This window comes from Anabrus simplex, chromosome 2 (assembly GCF_040414725.1).
Source record: "Anabrus simplex isolate iqAnaSimp1 chromosome 2, ASM4041472v1, whole genome shotgun sequence".
Lineage (NCBI taxonomy): Eukaryota > Metazoa > Arthropoda > Insecta > Orthoptera > Tettigoniidae > Anabrus > Anabrus simplex.
In genome coordinates this window covers 903,330,865-903,350,288 of record NC_090266.1, presented here as the reverse complement: position 1 = coordinate 903,350,288, position 19,424 = coordinate 903,330,865, and the positions used below count along the sequence as shown (strand labels likewise).

General features: G+C 39.9%; 1 protein-coding gene across 3 annotated transcripts in view; it reads right to left on the bottom strand.

The window, feature by feature from the left end:
* The window catches only part of LOC136864543 (F-box only protein 22), a 477,522-nt gene that overhangs the window by 383,671 nt on the left and 74,427 nt on the right, over positions 1-19,424 (bottom strand). For all 3 annotated transcript variants that reach the window (XM_067141655.2, XM_067141657.2, XM_067141656.2), the window contains exon 2: positions 14,670-14,727. In XM_067141655.2, coding sequence (XP_066997756.2) covers positions 14,670-14,727 — 58 coding nt within the window. The remainder of the gene's footprint in view (positions 1-14,669; positions 14,728-19,424) is intronic.

Sequence of the window (19,424 nt, the reverse complement as noted above, 5' to 3'; positions counted from 1 at the left end):
CAGTCCTTTCTGTATGAAATACTATTTAAAGTCGTTACTAAGAACATCCATAATTACACAGTTCGCGCTTGAAAAAAGGCAAATCACAGTCTATAATCACAGTCTTTGAACACGGTCATTAAGTCGCCAAGGATTATTTTCTGATTATCTGGTTATTATAACATCATATTACCTCAGAAAAAGTTCTAAGTATTCACCCAGTTTACTACTGTAAGTCGTATACTAATATGGCATGAACACTACGTGAATAAAAAAAAAACACAGTTCAATGCTCGAAAAGAAATGAGTCCTGGTAATTCTACACACTAGTTTCTGTTCATTATAGAAGTTCAATATTATGTAAAGTAAACTAAGTCTACACGTAATGATACACTCCGTGAACGTTAAATATTTGGTATTTGCAATTCAATAAGTTCACTCGTATTATATTCTCAAATGTCTTTAGAATTAGACCGTAGTCGCGACGCGATATACTAAATACAGTGCGACGTTTTTTATAATTTTGTCGGCGATATAACTTCGTATTCCGGAAACGCGAGGGCAAGTACTTTCACCATGACTGCGCGGACATACTGTACGAGGGTCGGTCTCCCTCTGTCTCACTCATACACACATCTGTGTACTCGTCCTTGTACTGCTCTGCTCTGCTTGTTAGCCTTGACATATATACCGGCGCTGGGAGGGGTGGTTCTCTTGGTCATGTGACCGTGAGTGCATAATCTTCTTAGACTTTAAATTATTATAACTCAACAACCATGGGATGGATTAATTCGAAATTCACAGGGATTAACTTTTATGACGTCCGCTACAATTCAGCATTTGTCCCGTTGAAATTGGTTTAGGCGTTGAAAAGCTTGCGAAAAGAAAATTCTTAGTATAGATAAGAAATGTGTTTTTCCACCAATCAATACACCATTTATTTTAATAGATTAAACTAGTACCGGTTTCAGCTCTTACGGCCATCATCAGCTAGTATATGATTTGTTTTAGCCATTAGACAATTCACAAGTTGTTATTGTATTAGGTATCCGGATGTCTAATGGGGGATGGAAATATATACAATAGCATATAATTAAAATATCAGTAGTCAGGGTAAAAAGGCAGTAGAACACAACAAGCCTTCAAACACATCGGCACAAGACTTCTACAACAACAAACGTAGACGAGAGAGGTGTTGCCACCAACTACTTCTAAATACAATCTCGAGACCTGCTGTTTGCTATATTGAAACTTGCCAGAGTATATCACAAGTTGGGATATATAACATAACAAAATTTCTTCATGATAAAGGCCCATATCAATATGACGAACACCAGTTTCAGAATGTTCTCGAGGATTACCTTACGCAGCTAAAATCAACATAACTTAGAAGCAAAGGAACTGCACAGAGGACAGAAGAATGGAATCTATGTAGCATGAATTAAAAATTTTAACAAGTGTCTACCTATACGTACCATTTTAATGTGTTGAAACTTTTTAAGTGTTATATATTGTGGCCTGTGTGTTTTAATATGTTTTACATACTCATGTTCTAATTTGTAACTTTTTACCCTGACTACTGATATTTTAATTACATGCTATTGTATACATTTCCATCCCCCATTAGACATCCGGATGCCTAATACAATAACAACTTGTGAATTGTCTAATGGCTAAAACAAATCATATACTAGCTGATGATGGCCGTTAAAGAGCCGAGAACGGTACTAGTTTAATCTATTAGAATAAATTGTGTATTGATTGGTGGAAAAACACATTTCTTATCTATACTTTGAATCTGTCAATACGGAAAATGAAATTTATAAATAATAAGAAAATTCTTTTCGAGAAATATCTCTAGGGGAGGTGAGCTTCGAGCGACTGGTGACGTCACTTGACTTCGCCTAGTGCACTCGTGGAGTCTGGCACATGCTGGAACATTCCTTTGCTCAGTTGTTCGTACGTCGGACGGATATTTTATACTGGAATAACGTTTCTTTCGATTGATATGGGTCAGGACCTAGGCTTTCCTGGTACATCTTCCCCTTGGTTTGACGAAAAGAAAATACGCAGGATTTTCTTTTCCAGGCTTTACTCTTCCTGTGGTACATATTGTTTTAAATTGGCTGAGTTATAAATACCCTCAAAAGTGCCATCCAATCCTACAATTTCACAAGCTCCATTTCTCAATACAGTGCGGACACGGTAAGGACCTATAAATAGTGGACAGAACTTAGCGTAAATCCTTCTCTCAGGGTTGGAAGTAGCTGGTCTGCATATTAAAATAAGGTCTAGAGGATTTAATGGTCTTCTGAACTTCCTATTATGCTGACGTCGTTCTCTGGTGGCAGCTGCATGTCTTAACCTGGTCAGCGCGTCATTGATCTTAACTTGCTGCGGCACGATGGCATCTGGTAGAGCTGGTAGAATTCTGTCCCAAGGTTGCTCTGGTTTTATCCCATGATGCAGGCTGAGAGGAATGTCATTAGTGGATTCATGCACAATAGAGTTTACAATCTTTTGCATTACTGGCAAGACCTCGATCCACTTCCAGTGATGTTCGCTACAATAAATTCGGCAGAATTTAGCGAGTTCTCTCATTATCCTTTCAGCAGGGTTAGCTTCCGGGTGCCTAATAGAATTCATTATATGACGGATGTTAAGTTCTTCTAAGGCCTGTTGGAATTCTACGGAAGTGAATTGCGTTCCATGATCAGTCAGTAAGTATTCAGGCTTTGCCATCTCAGGGATGACGTTCTTTTTCAGCCTCCTTAAGATGTTACCGGCATTAGCTTTCTGGATAGGCAACAGCATAGTATATTTGGAAAATACATCCACAACAACAATGACATGTCTCTTCCCCCTGGTCGCCTTTGGCAAAGGGCCGTACAGATCGATTGCCATAATTTCTCCGGGCTTTTCCGGGATCAGCGGTTTGGGAAATTCCTTGAGTAGGTAATTATTTGGTTTGATCCGCTGGCATAAATCACAAGACCGCAAAATTCTCCTAGTGTCTCGCCTAAGATATTCCCATGTAAACCTTTCCTTAATAAGGTTGAGAACTTTATCCGTTCCAGCATGACCTGAAATTGAGTGACAATGCCATATGATAGCCTTCCTGATTTTGACAGGTGCATAAATCCTGCATTGCGTCTTGGCTAAGTCAATGTATTTCATAAGAATCCCATCCCGTAAACAGAAGTTTGAAGAAAGTCGTTGGAGACGTGGGAATTCATCATCATCGGCGGGAATCGAACCTGATAAAAATCGAATTATTTCCCTACAATTGGCGTCTCTTCGTTGCATCTGGACAAGGTATCGCAGTTTGCGAAGAAATTCTTCGTCATCATCATTCATGGTGTTAACCTCGTGAACTTCGATAACTTCAGCAGGGTTGCGGCTGAGGGCATCTGCTAAGGCATTCTTCCGACCAGGCCTGTGTATTACTGTGAGATCGAACTGCAGAAAAGAACCCATTGGGAGACTCTTTCATTCGTCATGTCAGATGACAGTATGAATGTCAAGAGCTTTATGGTCTGTGTAAATCATAATTGGATAGCCGTAGATGATTTTCTTCCAATACTGGAGAGAAAAAACAACAGCCAGAGCTTTGAGTTCGGTTATGGTATAGGACCTTTCGTGAGGTCATAGTTTTCTACTTAGAAACGAGATGTAAAGTCTGTGATCGGGATCTTCAGGTCTCACTTGATACAGCACTGCGCCTATTCCTACAGAGCTGGCATCACACTCTATGAAGAATGGAAGAGAAAAATCCAGATAAACTAGTTTAACAGTTTTTCAACATGTCCTTGGTGGCAAGGAAAGCTCATTCACATTCCTCAGTCCACTTCCATCTATTATTCTTAAGTAGTAGTTTCTAGAGGAGCTACCGTCTCAGTATAATCTGGACAGTGTTGAGAAAAGAACTGACAAAGTTCTAGGAACTGTCTTACGTTTCTAAAGCGTTGAGGTCTAGGAAAGTCAATGATACTCTTAATCTTGGCAGGGTTAGGTAGAATTCCATCACCACTAATTACATGTCCTAAGAATAATACTGATGTTTGGAAAAGCTGACTTTTCTGGGCATTTATCTTGAAATTCTTCTTCTCCAATTCCTGTAGGACTAGGTTGACATCTCTCACGTGCTCTTCGAACGTTCTCGAGGCAATCAAAATATCGTCAACATAAATCGTAGTTATGTCCTTTACATCAGCTGATAAGTGTTTTTCCAGGGCTCTGATCAGAACAGCTCCCGAGTTCTTAATGCCAAAGGGCATTTTATTGAAAACATAGGTCCTATTTTCAAATAAGAAGCCTGTGAAAAGTCTACTTTCAGCATCCAATTTTATATGATAATATGAAGAAGTTCCGTCAAGGCAACTAAAGAAATTCATGCCGTGGAATCTTCTGATGATATCCTTAAGTAATGGTGGACGGTCATATTCTAAGGTCAGTCGGTCATTTAGGACCCTCGCATCAAGGCAAATCCTGATACTACCGTTAGACTTACGCACTATGGCCAATGGATTCAGGTACTTAGTTACGCAAGGCGAAATTATCCCATCATCTGTCATTTTATGAATTAAGTCACGAACTACTTCTCGATATTTCTCGGGGACGGGATATGGCTTCTTCTGATAAGGGGACAAGTCATTTACATTAAGATGATATTCGTAGCCAGCTATCTCTCCAGGCTTGTCATCGAACACACATGCAAATTTTTGTAGAACATCATTTTTAGCCTCCTCCAATTTTAATTTAATTTCCAGGTCTTCAACCACACTGGTTATTGACATTATATAATCCCGACCTATGATGGAGTTCTCATTGAATAGGGACTCTGCATCGTCCTCACTTTGGTCACCCTTTCTACATTCTGCTACGGCTGGCACAACCTCGCTTACAGCGGGCTTAATAATGTCACCAACGGCTTCTTCGAAACGGGCTCCATTCTCTTGAACTTCCAGGTCGCTTCGTCCTACCAGCTATAGTCCTACGGAATTATTCTTTAATCTTACGAGGTTGGCATCATAGTCAATGGTTCCTTTGTATTTGATCATAAAATCTGATCCAAGTATTCAATTGAAGTTAAGACGTGATACTACCAAAAATATGTGTTCGAATGACTGACTGTTAATTTCAAACTCTAAAAATGCCTGGGATTTACACTTAACAACTTTATCAGGAACTATCCCTCTTACTTTGATCTGAGCTGCAGGAAATAACAAAACATTGTTCTGATTTTTAAGTGAGTCCACAAGCCTATCAGAAATTAAAGAAGCTTGCGCTCCAGAATCGATGAGCGTAGTCACCTGTAGGTTGCCTGTGCATACTGTTATGACAGGTAATGAACGGGTAATGATTGGCCTTGGTGTTTGTGCGTCTTCGAATAGTAATTCGGAATCGTCAATGTGCCAGTAATTGATAATAGCAGTACAGTAGTTTGAAATCTCGTCCTCATCGTGTTCTGTAGTCAATCTCCCTATTGTGAGATCGGCGTTTTTTTTAATAGCGCCTGCTGATTCAGGATCATGTGATCTTTGTTCTCTTGGTCCGAATTGACGTTGGTATTCCAGGGACGTAGCTCCAAGCTCATCAGGATTACGATTTCTCTTCCTGACGTATTCCCGTGTATCCTTCCATCTACTTACGAGTTCTCGTCGTCTGGACTCACCATTTCCTTCAGGAGTGCTTTCATGCTGTCTCCATGAATTCCTAGGTTGGTCAGGGTGTCTATCCTGATTCCTCTGACATCTAAAATTCCGGAATCTGGTTGGGTTGGTAGGGCTTAATCTGCCTTCTTCACGTGTCCTGGGTTCCTCTCTCTCCGGCGGTTTTATTTCCGCAGAGTTCGTATTTATTTCTCGACTCCTGTTAGTTTTCGGACTAGATTGGATATTAGCCGTATCTAATCTGCGCAAAGTAGCGTCGAAATGTTCCAATGTTTTAATGTTGGCAGCGACTAGTATCTCTTGAACATGAGGCGGATATTGAAGTACCAGGATCTGAATGAGGTCGCTATCTGGCAAAGGTGGATCTAAAAATTGTAATTTTTTAAATTGCATTAAACAATAATCTGAATATTGGGAAGTATTGACTGAAGTATTGTATTTACTAGAGTAGAGTTGCATCTTGACGAGGTGTTGTCTTTCAGAATCCCAAAAGCGTTTAAGAAGTGCCTTTTTAAAGTCGTCATAGTTTTTAAAGTTGCTCTTAAAAGCTATGAACCATGACAAGGCTCGTCCTTCTAGAAGCTTGGATACTACTCTAAGTTTTCTATCGTCATCTACCCTATTCTCTTCCAGGTAATCATCGACATTTAACAAAAATTCTCCAGCAGTATACTCGTCACGTCCTGAAAATTTGACTGGTTTGTCATCTGGTACTTTAATGAGGGTTGTTGTGTTGTGTACTTCCCTCGACGAACCAGGGATTGTGAAGTCAGTCGTATATTCTTCGAGTTTAATATGATTCACTTCAGAAAAGTTTTCAATTTTGGAATTAATTGAGGCGTCTAAATCTTTTATTTCATTTCTCAAGTCAGTTTTAATGACTTGTACATCTTTACAGAAAGCAGCTATTTGGGTATGCGTGCTGTCTAGCTGTCCTGTAATACGCTTGTCGAGTTCTCCTTGCGTGCTCTTAATTAATCCTATCTCGCTTCATAATTTGCCCACGTCGTTCTTTAATGCATCTCGCAGGTTTTCCTGCACCTGAGCTAGCTTTACTTGAGCTTGCGAGATGTTACCATGGGATTCTTGAAATTCAGTCCGTAAATCTCTAAGTTCAGTGGAAAATGCTTGAACGGAAGAACATTTCTAAGATCTTTGTCTAAAGACTTGACGACCTCTGTCTTTATTTCTTCCTTGATAGACTCTAAGTTTTTAACAAACTGATCCTTCATGTTTTTTAAAGTGGCTTCAACTTGTGCACTAGAGTCCGTAAGTTTCTTTTCGAGGCGAGTTCCAGCTTCACGGAATCGTTGCTCGATAAGGGCACTGGATTCAGTGAGCCTTTTATTAATGACTTAATCGGCCTCTGCAAACTTAGTGTCCAAAGTCCTATCAATTTTAGAAGTTAAGTCCTCGACCTTGCTGCTTGACTCATTTGACTGCGTTTGCAGTTGAGTATTAGAATCTATTATTTGAGCCTGCAATTGGAAATTAGAGTCAACTATCTGTGACTGTAGTGCGGTTATTTGTGTGTTCATTTGAGCCTGCAATTGGTTATTAGACTCTACCATTTGCGCCTGTATTTGTGTTATCTGGTTATTAGACCTATCAATCCTAGCATTCTGATCGTTAATGCTAAGCCTGAGAGCTTCGATTGCTGCAAGTAAGTTATCCATGTTTCCGGAATATTCGAATAAGTCAAATACAACAAGTTCTTCGTGTTCGTAATAGTTGCAGTTGAATCCTGTACTCAAATTGCAATTTATTATGGCTTGAATCGAACCCTGAATGTTGTGGTTATATCTATTATTACTGGCGCATCATCTATTATTATGGCACGGCTCCAAATCGAGCCCCTAAAGTTGCGGCGCCATCTATTATATATTCTATCCTCTCTGTACCAGGAGAAGTTCTTGGGTAAAGGGCATGAGTAGGACCTCAGGGAGTGGAACTTGGTTTTGGAGCCGATACAGAGTAGGACAGACTTGCAGAGCAAATAATAGATGGTTATAATTTTTTTTTTTTTAACAATTTATTGATTCTTCACCCTGCAATGTGATTATTGGACTCAAATCTGGCATTGAAATTAAAAGTTTAAACGTAATCTTCTTGAATTCTGTTAATGAAAATTAAATTAATATCACTGATTCCAAAGTCTTTCATATATGAGAATACGAGGTATTAGATTTCCACCTAAAGTCTTTCTAAATATGAGCACACACTTGTAATTGCAAATTAACCTGATAATTTAAATTTCTGTTGAAAGTTTTTCAGTTTTTTCAGTTTGTAAACCTTAATGTATAGCACACTTGAAAAGCCTAAAGTTCTTCTATGAGATATGAAAATTAAATTTGAAAATTAAATTAATCACAAAAGATGAACTTCTGAGAAATTATGAAAACTCTGAAATATTTGTTCACACGCAGCACTGAAGTTTCCACTGTTCAAAATTAATGAGAAAATTTTAGTCAGTTTGTTACTACTCACTTAATGAAAGAAGTGTTGCTACAAATGTTGAAGGACGGACGTCTGGAATGTTCCGTGGAGAATCAGGATCGGCGATGTTCCATTAACACACCATGTTGACGTCCCTCGATGAGGTGATGATTGCTGGAACTGGATAGTGTAGAAATGCAGCTCGTTAAGGTGATTTTTCGCACACGGAAAATTCACTTAGTGCGAGTAGTTATCACTGACACTGTCATTTACTGTCGAACACAGTTTATGGCGTAATTGAACTTTAAGACGTTAAATGAATAATCACAGTCCTTTCTGTATGAAATACTATTTAAAGTCGTTACTAAGAACATCCATAATTACACAGTTCGCGCTTGAAAAAAGGCAAATCACAGTCTATAACCACAGTCTTTGAACACGGTCATTAAGTCACTAAGGATTATTTTCTGATTATCTGGTTATTATAACGTCATATTACCTCAGAAAAGTTCTAAGTATTCACCCAGTTTACTACTGTAAGTCGCATACTAATATGGCATGAACACTACGTGAATTAAAAAAAAAACACAGTTCAATGCTCGAAAAGAAATGAGTCCTGGTAATTCTACACATTAGTTTCTGTTCATTACAGAAGTTCAATATTATGTAAAGTAAACTAAGTCTACACGTAATGATATACTCCGTGAACGTTAAATATTTAGTATTTGCACTTCAATAAGTTCACTCGTATTATATTCTCAAATGTCTTTAGAATTAGACCGTAGTCGCGACGCGATATACTAAATACAGTGCGACGTTTTTTATAACTTTGTCGGCGATATAACTTCGTATTCTGGAAACGCGAGGGCAAGTACTTTCACCGTGACTGCGCGGACATACTGTACGAGGGTCGGTCTCCCTCTGTCTCACTCACGCACACATCTGTGTACTCGTCCTTGTACTGCTCTGCTCTGCTTGTTAGCCTTGACATATATACCGGCGCTGGAAGGGGTGGTTCTCTTGGTCATGTGACCGTGACTGCATAATCTTCTTAGACTTTAAATTATTATAACTCATTGGTTATAAACTTCATGGTTCTGATCCGTATTGAATTGCAAGTACAATGTAATTATTAAATTAATGTAGTAATGGTCCACCTTTCATTAATTTAATAATTACATTATTATAACTCAACAACCATGGGATGGATTAATTCGAAATTCACAGGGATTAACTTTTATGACGTCCGCTACAATTCAGCGTTTGTCCCGTTGAAATTGGTTAAGGCGTTGAAAAGCTTGCAAAAAGAAAATTCTTTTTGAGAAATAACTCTAGGGGAGGTGAGCTTCGAGCGACTGGTGACGTCACTTGACTTCGCCTAGTGCACTCGTGGAGTCTGGCACACGCTGGAACATTCCTTTGCTCAGTTGTTCATACGTCAGACGGATATTTTATGCCGGAATAACGTTTCTTTCGATTGATATGGGCCAGGACCTAGGCTTTCCTGGTACAGTACATTTACCAATTCCTTGATATTGTTGTATAAAACTTCAAACACCTCACACACAATATCCGAAATTGCTTGTTTTGATACTCTAGACAAATACTGTAGGTATATAAGTGAAATATCACCTGTTACCAGGAATCTTTCAAGTTATAGCATATCTATGAAGAAAAAATAGCCTGTCATCAGTGGAGCCGGCTTTCTGATAATCTGTATCATTACTTGCAATTTCAGACCCAATTACTGTCAACAAGAACTGAAAGTCATGTGGGGGCATTCTCAACAGAATTTTGAAAGCCTGCTGCATCATGAATTAAAAGTTCTGATATAAGTGTTCTTTCCAAACTTAATTCTACTCGCCTTTCCAGTATTTTTCTTTGCCACACTTCGTGCCTGCGCTTTTCTCTAATTGTACTCACTAAAATAATGAAAACTGCAGCTGTAAGTATTTTCTTCTTCCTGACCCTATCAACTGTAACCTCACCAACAGCTATTTTGGTGTGGACACAACGTTGAAGAAGTTTGTTAACAAAAGTTTTTAACATGTGGGGAAATGTTTTCATTAACATTGTTTATTAACTTTGGTGTGAACTAACCATAAGAATGACATCTTAAGTGAGTGGCAGGAAAATAGGAAACAAGGAACGAAAAGAAGTGGGAGTCAGTTTTCACAGAAGTGAATATTGCGGTATATGAGTGATTCGAATGTGTTCAACCAAAGAAACTGTGAGTGAGTGGGTCAATGTTACAAGAAAAAGTGCGAGAAATCTTAAGTAACCTGAACGTTGAGGTTAACTGAACAAACAATGTGTGTGTGTGTGTGTGTGTGTGTGTGTGTGTGTGTGTGTGTGTGTGTGTGTGTGTGTGTGTGTGTGTGTGTGTGTGTGTGTGTGTGTGTGTGTGTGTGTGTGTGTGTGTGTGTGTGTGTGTGTGTGTGTGTGTGTGTGTGTGTGTGTGTGTGTGTGTGTGTGTGTGTGTGTGTGTGTGTGTGTGTGTGTGTGTGTGTGTGTGTGTGTGTGTGTGTGTGTGTGTGTGTGTGTGTGTGTGTGTGTGTGTGTGTGTGTGTGTGTGTGTGTGTGTGTGTGTGTGTGTGTGTGTGTGTGTGTGTGTGTGTGTGTGTGTGTGTGTGTGTGTGTGTGTGTGTGTGTGTGTGTGTGTGTGTGTGTGTGTGTGTGTGTGTGTGTGTGTGTGTGTGTGTGTGTGTGTGTGTGTGTGTGTGTGTGTGTGTGTCTCTCTCTCTCTCTCTCTCTCTCTCTCACAGTGGGTCGTTATTCCCTTTTTTTAGAATACTGTAGTAAAGAAAAATGTGCTAAATTTGTATATCCAGCTGAATGATTACTTCCCGAAGCTGCAAGGAATGTAAGGGCTGTACAACGACTTCTAATATCTCCCAGGCAAATATTTAGTTATAAATGGTTTAGAATAATCAAAATAAAGATGCATGCTTATATTTAAAGGGATGTTCTTTGCCGTTAAGATAGTTGATTAATTTTTATAACCTTGTTTTAGCGGACACCTCTCGTAACTGACACTTTTCCATGGAACCGGTGGTGTCCGCAGAAGAGAGGTTAGACTGTACTGACAACATTAGAAAACAGTAGACTATATGAATTATCTACAGAAATGATGATGACTTTGTCATAAAATATGGAGGGATTTAAAACAACTTCTTGTCTCACATCGTAAACCATGATAAAAGGAATATACGAACATTTTCATAAATTTAGTGCATTAATCTTAAGACATCGTCTCCAAATGGAGGTAGACGATCCACATGGCCAGCTCTGATCTTGACGTTGCAGCCATGCCATGTAAATTTATTGGAATATCTCTCAGGATCTTTAATGCAGTGGTTTCCCGTTGCCTTCTGCATCCTACTGCCGTTGACCAAACTGGTTCCTCCGCCTTTGGGAACAATTTCTTGTCCCCAGGACAATAGATTGCCCTTACCCATACTCGCTCATCCACTCTCAAAGAGACTGTTGGCACTTGGTATAGGGGATCTCCTTATACCGGGAGATAATCGGTCCCTTCATCCGTTAGCCGCGTGCATATAAAATATAATTTTTATATGCAGTCGTTGCCCCTCTCTACCGCGGGGAGGTGAACGTCAGGATTTCACCGTCACTGAAACAAGAACCAAATGGCATTTCCTTGTTTCTCTGGTTCTTTAGTGCATTAACACTAATATGTATTTTATGAATATTGCACATTTAACTACATATCTTTAGAATATTACATATTTAAATACATATTTCACTGATATTTACTACATTTTTATGTACATATTTCGCACTTTGATATTACATAAAAATCCGGGCTCTAGTCGTCGTCATCAACATCATCAATCCCACTTTTCCACCTGACAACGGGTGGGGGAAAATATAGTTCCTCTCCACTTCGTCCTGTCTCTCCACCATTCCTCGTCCAACACTGTGTTCCAGTCCAGGTTCTGTTGTCCTACGCTGTTTCAAACCGAGTCGATCCATCGCAATCTTGGTCCGCTTCGTACTCTTCGCTGCCATGTGTCTTTCCAGTGCTTGTCTTGGCAGTCTTTCTTCTTTCAACCACCTGACATGTCCAAACCACCTTAGTCTATTCTGTTCCAGTATGTCATTTAGTTTTAGCTCTTTTCATATGTCTTCATTTCTCTCACTATCCCTCCTTGTCTTCTTTCCATACTTCTCAAGAATTTTATTTCAGCTGCCTGTACTATACTCTCATCTCTCTGAGTCAATGTCCACTTTTCTGCTGCTTATGTCATTATAGGCAAGTAATATCCCTTGTACATGACTTCTTTAGCCCTCAATGGTACAGCTTATTCCATATTCACCACCATACTTGGTGGTAAAAGTTGTATCTTTCTACTAATTTCCATATCCAGTCTTCCATTTTCTGTCAGTTCACTTCCCAAGTATTTGAAGTGATCTGCTTTTTCCAGTTCCTTGTCTCCAATTTTGATGGCTCCTTTTCCATCTTTACTTCCTCTACTCATCACTACTGTCTTGCTCTTCTCCACATTGATTCTCAATCCCCATTGTTCAATCCTTTTAATCAGTATATTCAGCTGTTGTTGTACCTCCTCCTCATCTTCTCCCCAGATCACATCATCATCTGCAAACATCATTAGGTTCATTCTTTCCCCTCTATAATCTCCCCTTGCTGCCTTTACGATGTCATCATGATGCATCTATGCGGTCAACATTCAACCTAGGGACCATTATATTCAAGCCCGTTTTCATCCTCTTTTATAACAGATTTATGAAGGGAGTGGATCGGGCGGACCAATACCTGGCATATTTTACTCTCCTTCGCAAGACAGTAAAATGGAATAAGAGGGTAGTATTCTATTTAGTGAACTGTGCTTTATTCAATGCTATTAGGCTGTTCTGTTTCCTAAATCCCCCAAGAAAATTGAGGTAGAAGCAGTTTCTGGTGGGAGTTGCTAGGGAATGGAAGTGTAACTTCCATGGATCCCCAAACTTCCTCTCCTTCTGGCTCTATAAAGAGAGCCCCCAATCAGACTCTCCAGACAAATAAGGGATCATAACCTGGAGAAAATTCCAGCAACTGGGGCAAAGAAACACCCAACTAGAGTGAGTTGTGTGTGTTTGAGCAAGGGTAAGAGTAGTGAAACAAGATATATGTGCAAACAATGTCGTATGCCCCTTCACAAAGGTACCTGCTATTCGGATTACCACACCAGAAAAGAGTACTAAGACTATTCAGGAAAGCCTCCAGAAAAAAACACTGTAGTCCTTCAAAGGTTAGTGAAGTTCTGACAGTTTATTTGAATGCATACTCTCCAGTCCTTGTTGTTCTCTGATGAATTACATTGGGGGATCTTGTATGCGATTTATTTTTTTCATTTTCTTCACCTCGAAAAGACAAGGGGGGAGGGGTCTAATACACGAGTAAATACAGTAGTTGTTCTCAGTATCTGCCATTTACTATCCACTTTTCCTTTCTCCCATAACTTTTTTTTTTTCTCAGAGATTCTGCTATTTTCTTCTTGTATTTCTATTGCAATTCCTCATTTTTAAGGCTCTCAACATTGTGCTTTGCCTTTCTTCTGGCTTTATCAGTTCTCGCCATGTCTATTTTTTGTCTGCACTGAATTTTAACAAGACAGTGTTGTGAATCAGCATCAGCACCTTTACAGCATCTAACATCCTTGCATGCCACCTATCTATGATAACATGGCCAATTTGGTTTCTTGTTACTCCATCTGGTGATATCCATGTCTCCTTCCTTATGTTTTTCTGAGCATGCCAAGTATTCTTGGTTATCATCTGTTTCCCTCTTGCAAAGTCAATCAGTCTTGATCCATTATCATTACCGACTTTATGCAAGCTTTCTTTCCCTACTATGTGTTTATACACCTCTTCTATTCCAATATTTGCATTTAGATTTTCAAGTATCATTTTCACGTCATGTCTTTATACTTGGTTGATTTCTCCCTCCAATTTGGTGTAAAATGCATCTTTCTCCTCATCTTCTGCCTCCTCTGTCGGGGCATACACACAGTAACATTAAAGAATTCTGCCCGAAGTCTCAAAGACCACATCCTATCCTTGATTGCAGTACAGTTAATCAAGCTTTGGTATACAGACTTTTGTATGAGAAATCTTGTGCCATTACTGCCTTCTTTTTCTTCTCCGCTGTACATCAGGATACGCTGTCCAGACACTATCATCCCTTGCCCCTTCCATCCTATTTCCTGCTATGCTACTATCTTCACTTCATACTTATCCAATTCATTCCTTAATTCCATCAACCTGCTTGGTCTGTTCAATGTCCTCACATTTCAGGTTGCTAATACAATAACAGTTTTCCTTCGCTTTAGCTGTTTTTCTTGCCAGGTTATCACCAAGTTATCCAATTTTACTTTAGGCAATCTTATGGTATGCATAACAATTTTCTTTTTACGAGGTAGAGGAGTTACCATACGCCCAACCCCTAACCTGGTCATGGTACGCAGGCACAAGAAGTAACTGTCCAGTCAACTATACTATGTAGCCAGTCAGAGTTCAATGATTTCTCAACAAATGTTTTAAAAAGAAAAATTATCAACTTACTTGCTTAGCACCATCATTCTGGCCACTTGCACTAGCCTTTTGGGAAGGGGTAGTTGTTCTGAAAATCAGACAACACACAACAAATCAAGTTAGAAAAGTTCCATACATTAACTATATAAAACAAAATAACTTATGTCATTTGAAAGGGGAAATAACACAAGAAGAGTACAGGCTCAATATTAATCCTAATAGTTCTGAATGTAGGAGAAGTAGCGCACAATCAAGAGTCTTGATCATCAAGTCGTGTTTTAAGTACCACACCTGTATATCACATTACAGAAGGCCATAGAGCCCTAACAATATCAGGGGAGAAAAGATAATCACTGGAGGTAAAATAATAGAGAATATCTTAATAATGCAAATTTATTAACTTCTACACTTTATCATGTTCTGCAGAGTTGCAATATATCTAAGAGCATTTATGATGATGATGCATGTTGCTTAAAGGGGCCTTACATCTGGGTCATCTAATGGTATGAATAAGACAAAATGTAATGACAATATAACAGTCCAAAACTCATCCACTGACCAGAATTCAAAACGTGATGAAGAATGAATGGATGAACATGAATTTAAAATAATCAGCAGATCCAACCAGCAAGTTAAAAATAATTCCAAATTTATTCCACTCACTAGAATTCAAAAAAAGAGACGAACAAGGATTATGAACTTAAAACAATCTGTGGATTCGTCCCACAATGCCCCACCTTCCCAAAAACGATATTAAAACAATAGTACGGTATATACTGACCAAGGGGCTATTTCCAAAGCACAATACTGAATCGATGATGCTTGTTGTCTAAAGTGGTCCAAAATCCATGTCAATGGCCCCTCATAATGGTATTTATCGGTAGGAAAATAAGAACCATGGTATTTCTCATGTAGCGGTACTAATCATGAGTAACGTAGACTTAGTGTTCCACACATTGTGGTACTACTCACAGGTAATGTAATACGGGCAGGTAACACAGACCTATGGTGTTTCTCACGTTACGGCACCACTCATAGGCAATGCAAACCCATGGTGTTCCTCACACAGGTGTAATAATCACAGGGGCTCTTACTATCCTGTGGTGTTCCTCACATAGTGGCTACTAATCACAGGCAACACAGACCCACGGTGTCGCTCATATAGTGGTACTAATAATGGGCAACACTCAGACCCATGGTGTTTCACACAAAGGTACCAATTGCAAGCAACATAAGCCTGTGGTGTTCCGCACATAATAGTACTAATCACGGGTACTGTAAACCCATAGTGGCCCACCCACTGTTGCAACTAATCACAAATCTATTGTGTACCAAACATAGTGGTACTACTCGTAAATAAAGGCCACCCTCGCGTGATGGTACTAATTACAAGCAGTCTCATGGTTCTAATTCGATCATCCCTTGCTCGCCCCATTTAGTCATCTCTTATGACAGACAGGGGATACAGTGAGTGTATTCTTTGTCTGCATTCCCCACCCACAGGGGGTTAACAGCATTTTAAAGCATATAAGGTGGAGCACCAAATTCATCTATTAATGTAAACAATACAGCCTGATCTGCTTCTAAATCACATATACTTTTAAAGCACCACTGCTCTGAGAGTTCATTACTTCCGTAATACAGGTTTTCCACACTGCACACCCCAAAATAAAATTCCTTTCCCTATTTTCCCTTACTGGTTTTCTATGGCCAGGCACTGCTCCCAGCTATAAGTAATACAGATAAACCTTGGAATGTTCATGGACATTAACCTCAAATCCACCCAGGTTTCACTTCAAGGAAGACAGTTAATCCAAATACATAACAATTCGGGGAAAAATTGCTTTAATGTGAATAATATTTAACACTCAGATGGGCTGGTATGACAGTACATTTAAGCAAGAGTGAGTGAGGAAAATATCCTTGGAATTAGGAAATAAGTGCATTTAAATGTCACCATCAGTCTTCCTTGAAATTGCTTTTTCTAACCCTTTTCAACTCTAAGAAATATCAGGGAGAATACTTTTCCAAAGGCTACATCTGTTTCCTCCTTAGCCCCAGCTTTTCCAAATTAAAAATTCATACAGCTTAACTGACACCACACCAAGACTGGTTATGAGGCAAATATTAAGAACGGCACTCATAGTAAGCACATGTGGTGCTCTTGAAGACAGGATGCAGCAAGCTGGTGAAGGCTGCTGCTTAGTCAAATTATTTAAGACTGACGAACAGTCTCCAACTGGCAACAGAGCATCACTGAACATATTTTCAAAATGAAAAGTCCCACAGAGTGTGCTAAGTACCACTCAATCTATCTTCTAAGCTACATGATGAGAATTCTAAGCAATGGAATTAGAAATATTGTCAAAATGACAAAGTACCAAGCTGGATTTGTGAAAAACTGTGGCACAACTGATGCATTCCAAGCTGCACAGCTCATGCAAATCAAATACGGAGCGAAGAACAAGCCGCTTCATCTCACTTTCTAGGAAATCAAGAAGCCTTCAATTGCAAGAAAAATTATCAATTTGGTTAGCATTTTGACAACACGGTGTTCCCATGAAGCTAAATCTAAGCGTCTGATATCTACGACATTACATTTGGCATCCACCAGGGCTAGGGCTATAGCCGTTTCCGTTCATCCTTGGGACTGACAATGTAATGGCAGACCTATAGGAACTGACACTAACTGATGCTAACTGCAGGAACTGAACGAGTGGCTGCGTGGTTTGGGTCAGATAGCTGTCAACTTGCATTTGGGTGATAGTGGGTTCGAACCCACTGCCGGCAGCACTGAAGCTGGTTTTTGGTGGTTTCCCATTTTCACACCAGGCAAATGCTGGGGCTGCACCTTAATTAAGTCCACAGTTACTTCATTCCCACTCCTAGCCCTATCCCATCGTCGCCATAAGACCTATCTGTGTCGGTGCAACGTAGGTGCAACAAAGCTGCGAATGAACAAAAAGAAAACTGAATACATGACATAAACCCACAAGAAATTGGAATAATCCAAGTTGGTGGCAGAGACTTTTCCCAGTGAAAAAATTCAAATACATTGGTTCTCTGATTGTTGACGATGGCCAATTCATGAAAATTAATGTAGCCTTTATGAAGTGGTGAACAATGACCAGCATCAACGGTGATTGCTGGATGAAAGAGCACTTGAAATTTAATATCTATTGCTCTATTATCATCCTGTTGCATTTTATGGTACCAAGTGTTGGTCACCTATAAAAGAAGCAGAATGTTGACTAAGCATCACGGAGACTAAGATGCTGAGATGGTCAGCCAGTGTTACTAGATTAGAAAGTGTTTCGAATGCACACATAAAAAGCTCTGGTCAATGAAACCGCCTCTGCCAACTTGAGAGCAGCTATCGCAGATGTTTTATGGGAAGGAGACTTAGCCTTCTCCCCTGCAGCATCAGTTGACTTGCCATCACCAACACAGACTTCTTTTGGGCTGAAAGAAAATGCCATACCCGCCTTCAGGCTTACATTCTCCACAGATTTGCTCTTTGAAGCAATCTTCTTTAGAGTTACGATAGCAAGGGTATTCACAATTTCCACAAATGACAAGCTTGAGGGCATTAGCCAACTAGCCAGAGTGTAATCTGCCTGTTATACTAGGGCACTTACAGAGTCAAGAAGCTTCTTGTGTGCTACCTGGCAGAAGATTCTTTTCGGGGTCTTGATCTCCTGGATTTTCTTCTCCATGTTCTAGGAACATACTGTTATGAATAAAATAGTAGAGTCTGTTTTAATAATAATGATGTTATTTGCTTTAAGTCCAACTAACTATTTTTACGGTTTTCGGAAATGCCAAAATGCCGGAATTTTCTCTCACAGGAGTTTTTTTATATGCCAGTAAATCTACCAACACAAGGTTGAAGTATTTAAGCATCTCAAGGAAGCTCTAATCCTATTCACTTGACTGCCTTAAACTTCACTTTTCCAAGTCCAGTTACTCCACAAAGCAACTGCATCCAAAAGGCTAGATTTGAACACAGAGCTACTTGCAACACAATATACGATGATTGTCCATTGGTCTGACTCCAGAAACTGTCCAGTAAACCACACAGTCACATGCAGTGAACAACTAAACAGCAATAGCTCAGCAGTATTCAACAGCGACTATAAACGCAGAGCCAATTACACTCTCAATAACTGCTTCAATCACTAACTCACGGTGGTCCTCAATCTAGAGAAGTTCTCTCTCTGTCCTCTAAGGCAGTACACAGACTTCTGTCCTGTACACCGTCTGCAGTCCAACTACTTGCTTGACACTCTGACACAACAACGATGACTCTTCGTTCAGACCCCGGTGGGACACTAGCCACAGCCAACAACACCTCTTGTCGCCCTCAGCCCAGCCACCAAACCCCAACACACTAACTCCAACACTAAATCCGAGTCCACCACCGACTCCACCACCTGTCTCCGGCTAGCCTCCCTTTTTATAGCTCGGGTGACGTGTACCAGCATATCACGAGGTGGAACATTCTTGATGCATCTCCCAGAAACTCTCAGGTAAACCAGCCGATGAGAACAATACACGGAAAGACCGGCCCTGTCCCACAGTCTGGCTGGGAGATCCCCATTTGTCTGGCTCACTAGCCCCCATCCAAGAAGTACTGAAAGGGGCTACCGCAGGGCTGGCACGTAACATTGCCTCTCTTCGAGAACTGATCGGTCTCTTTTCAGTTATACCTTGGTATGGCACCTGTCGGTCTAGATGTACCTCTTTCATCTTGTATCTTGGCCTCCGCCGTACTCTGTAACCAAC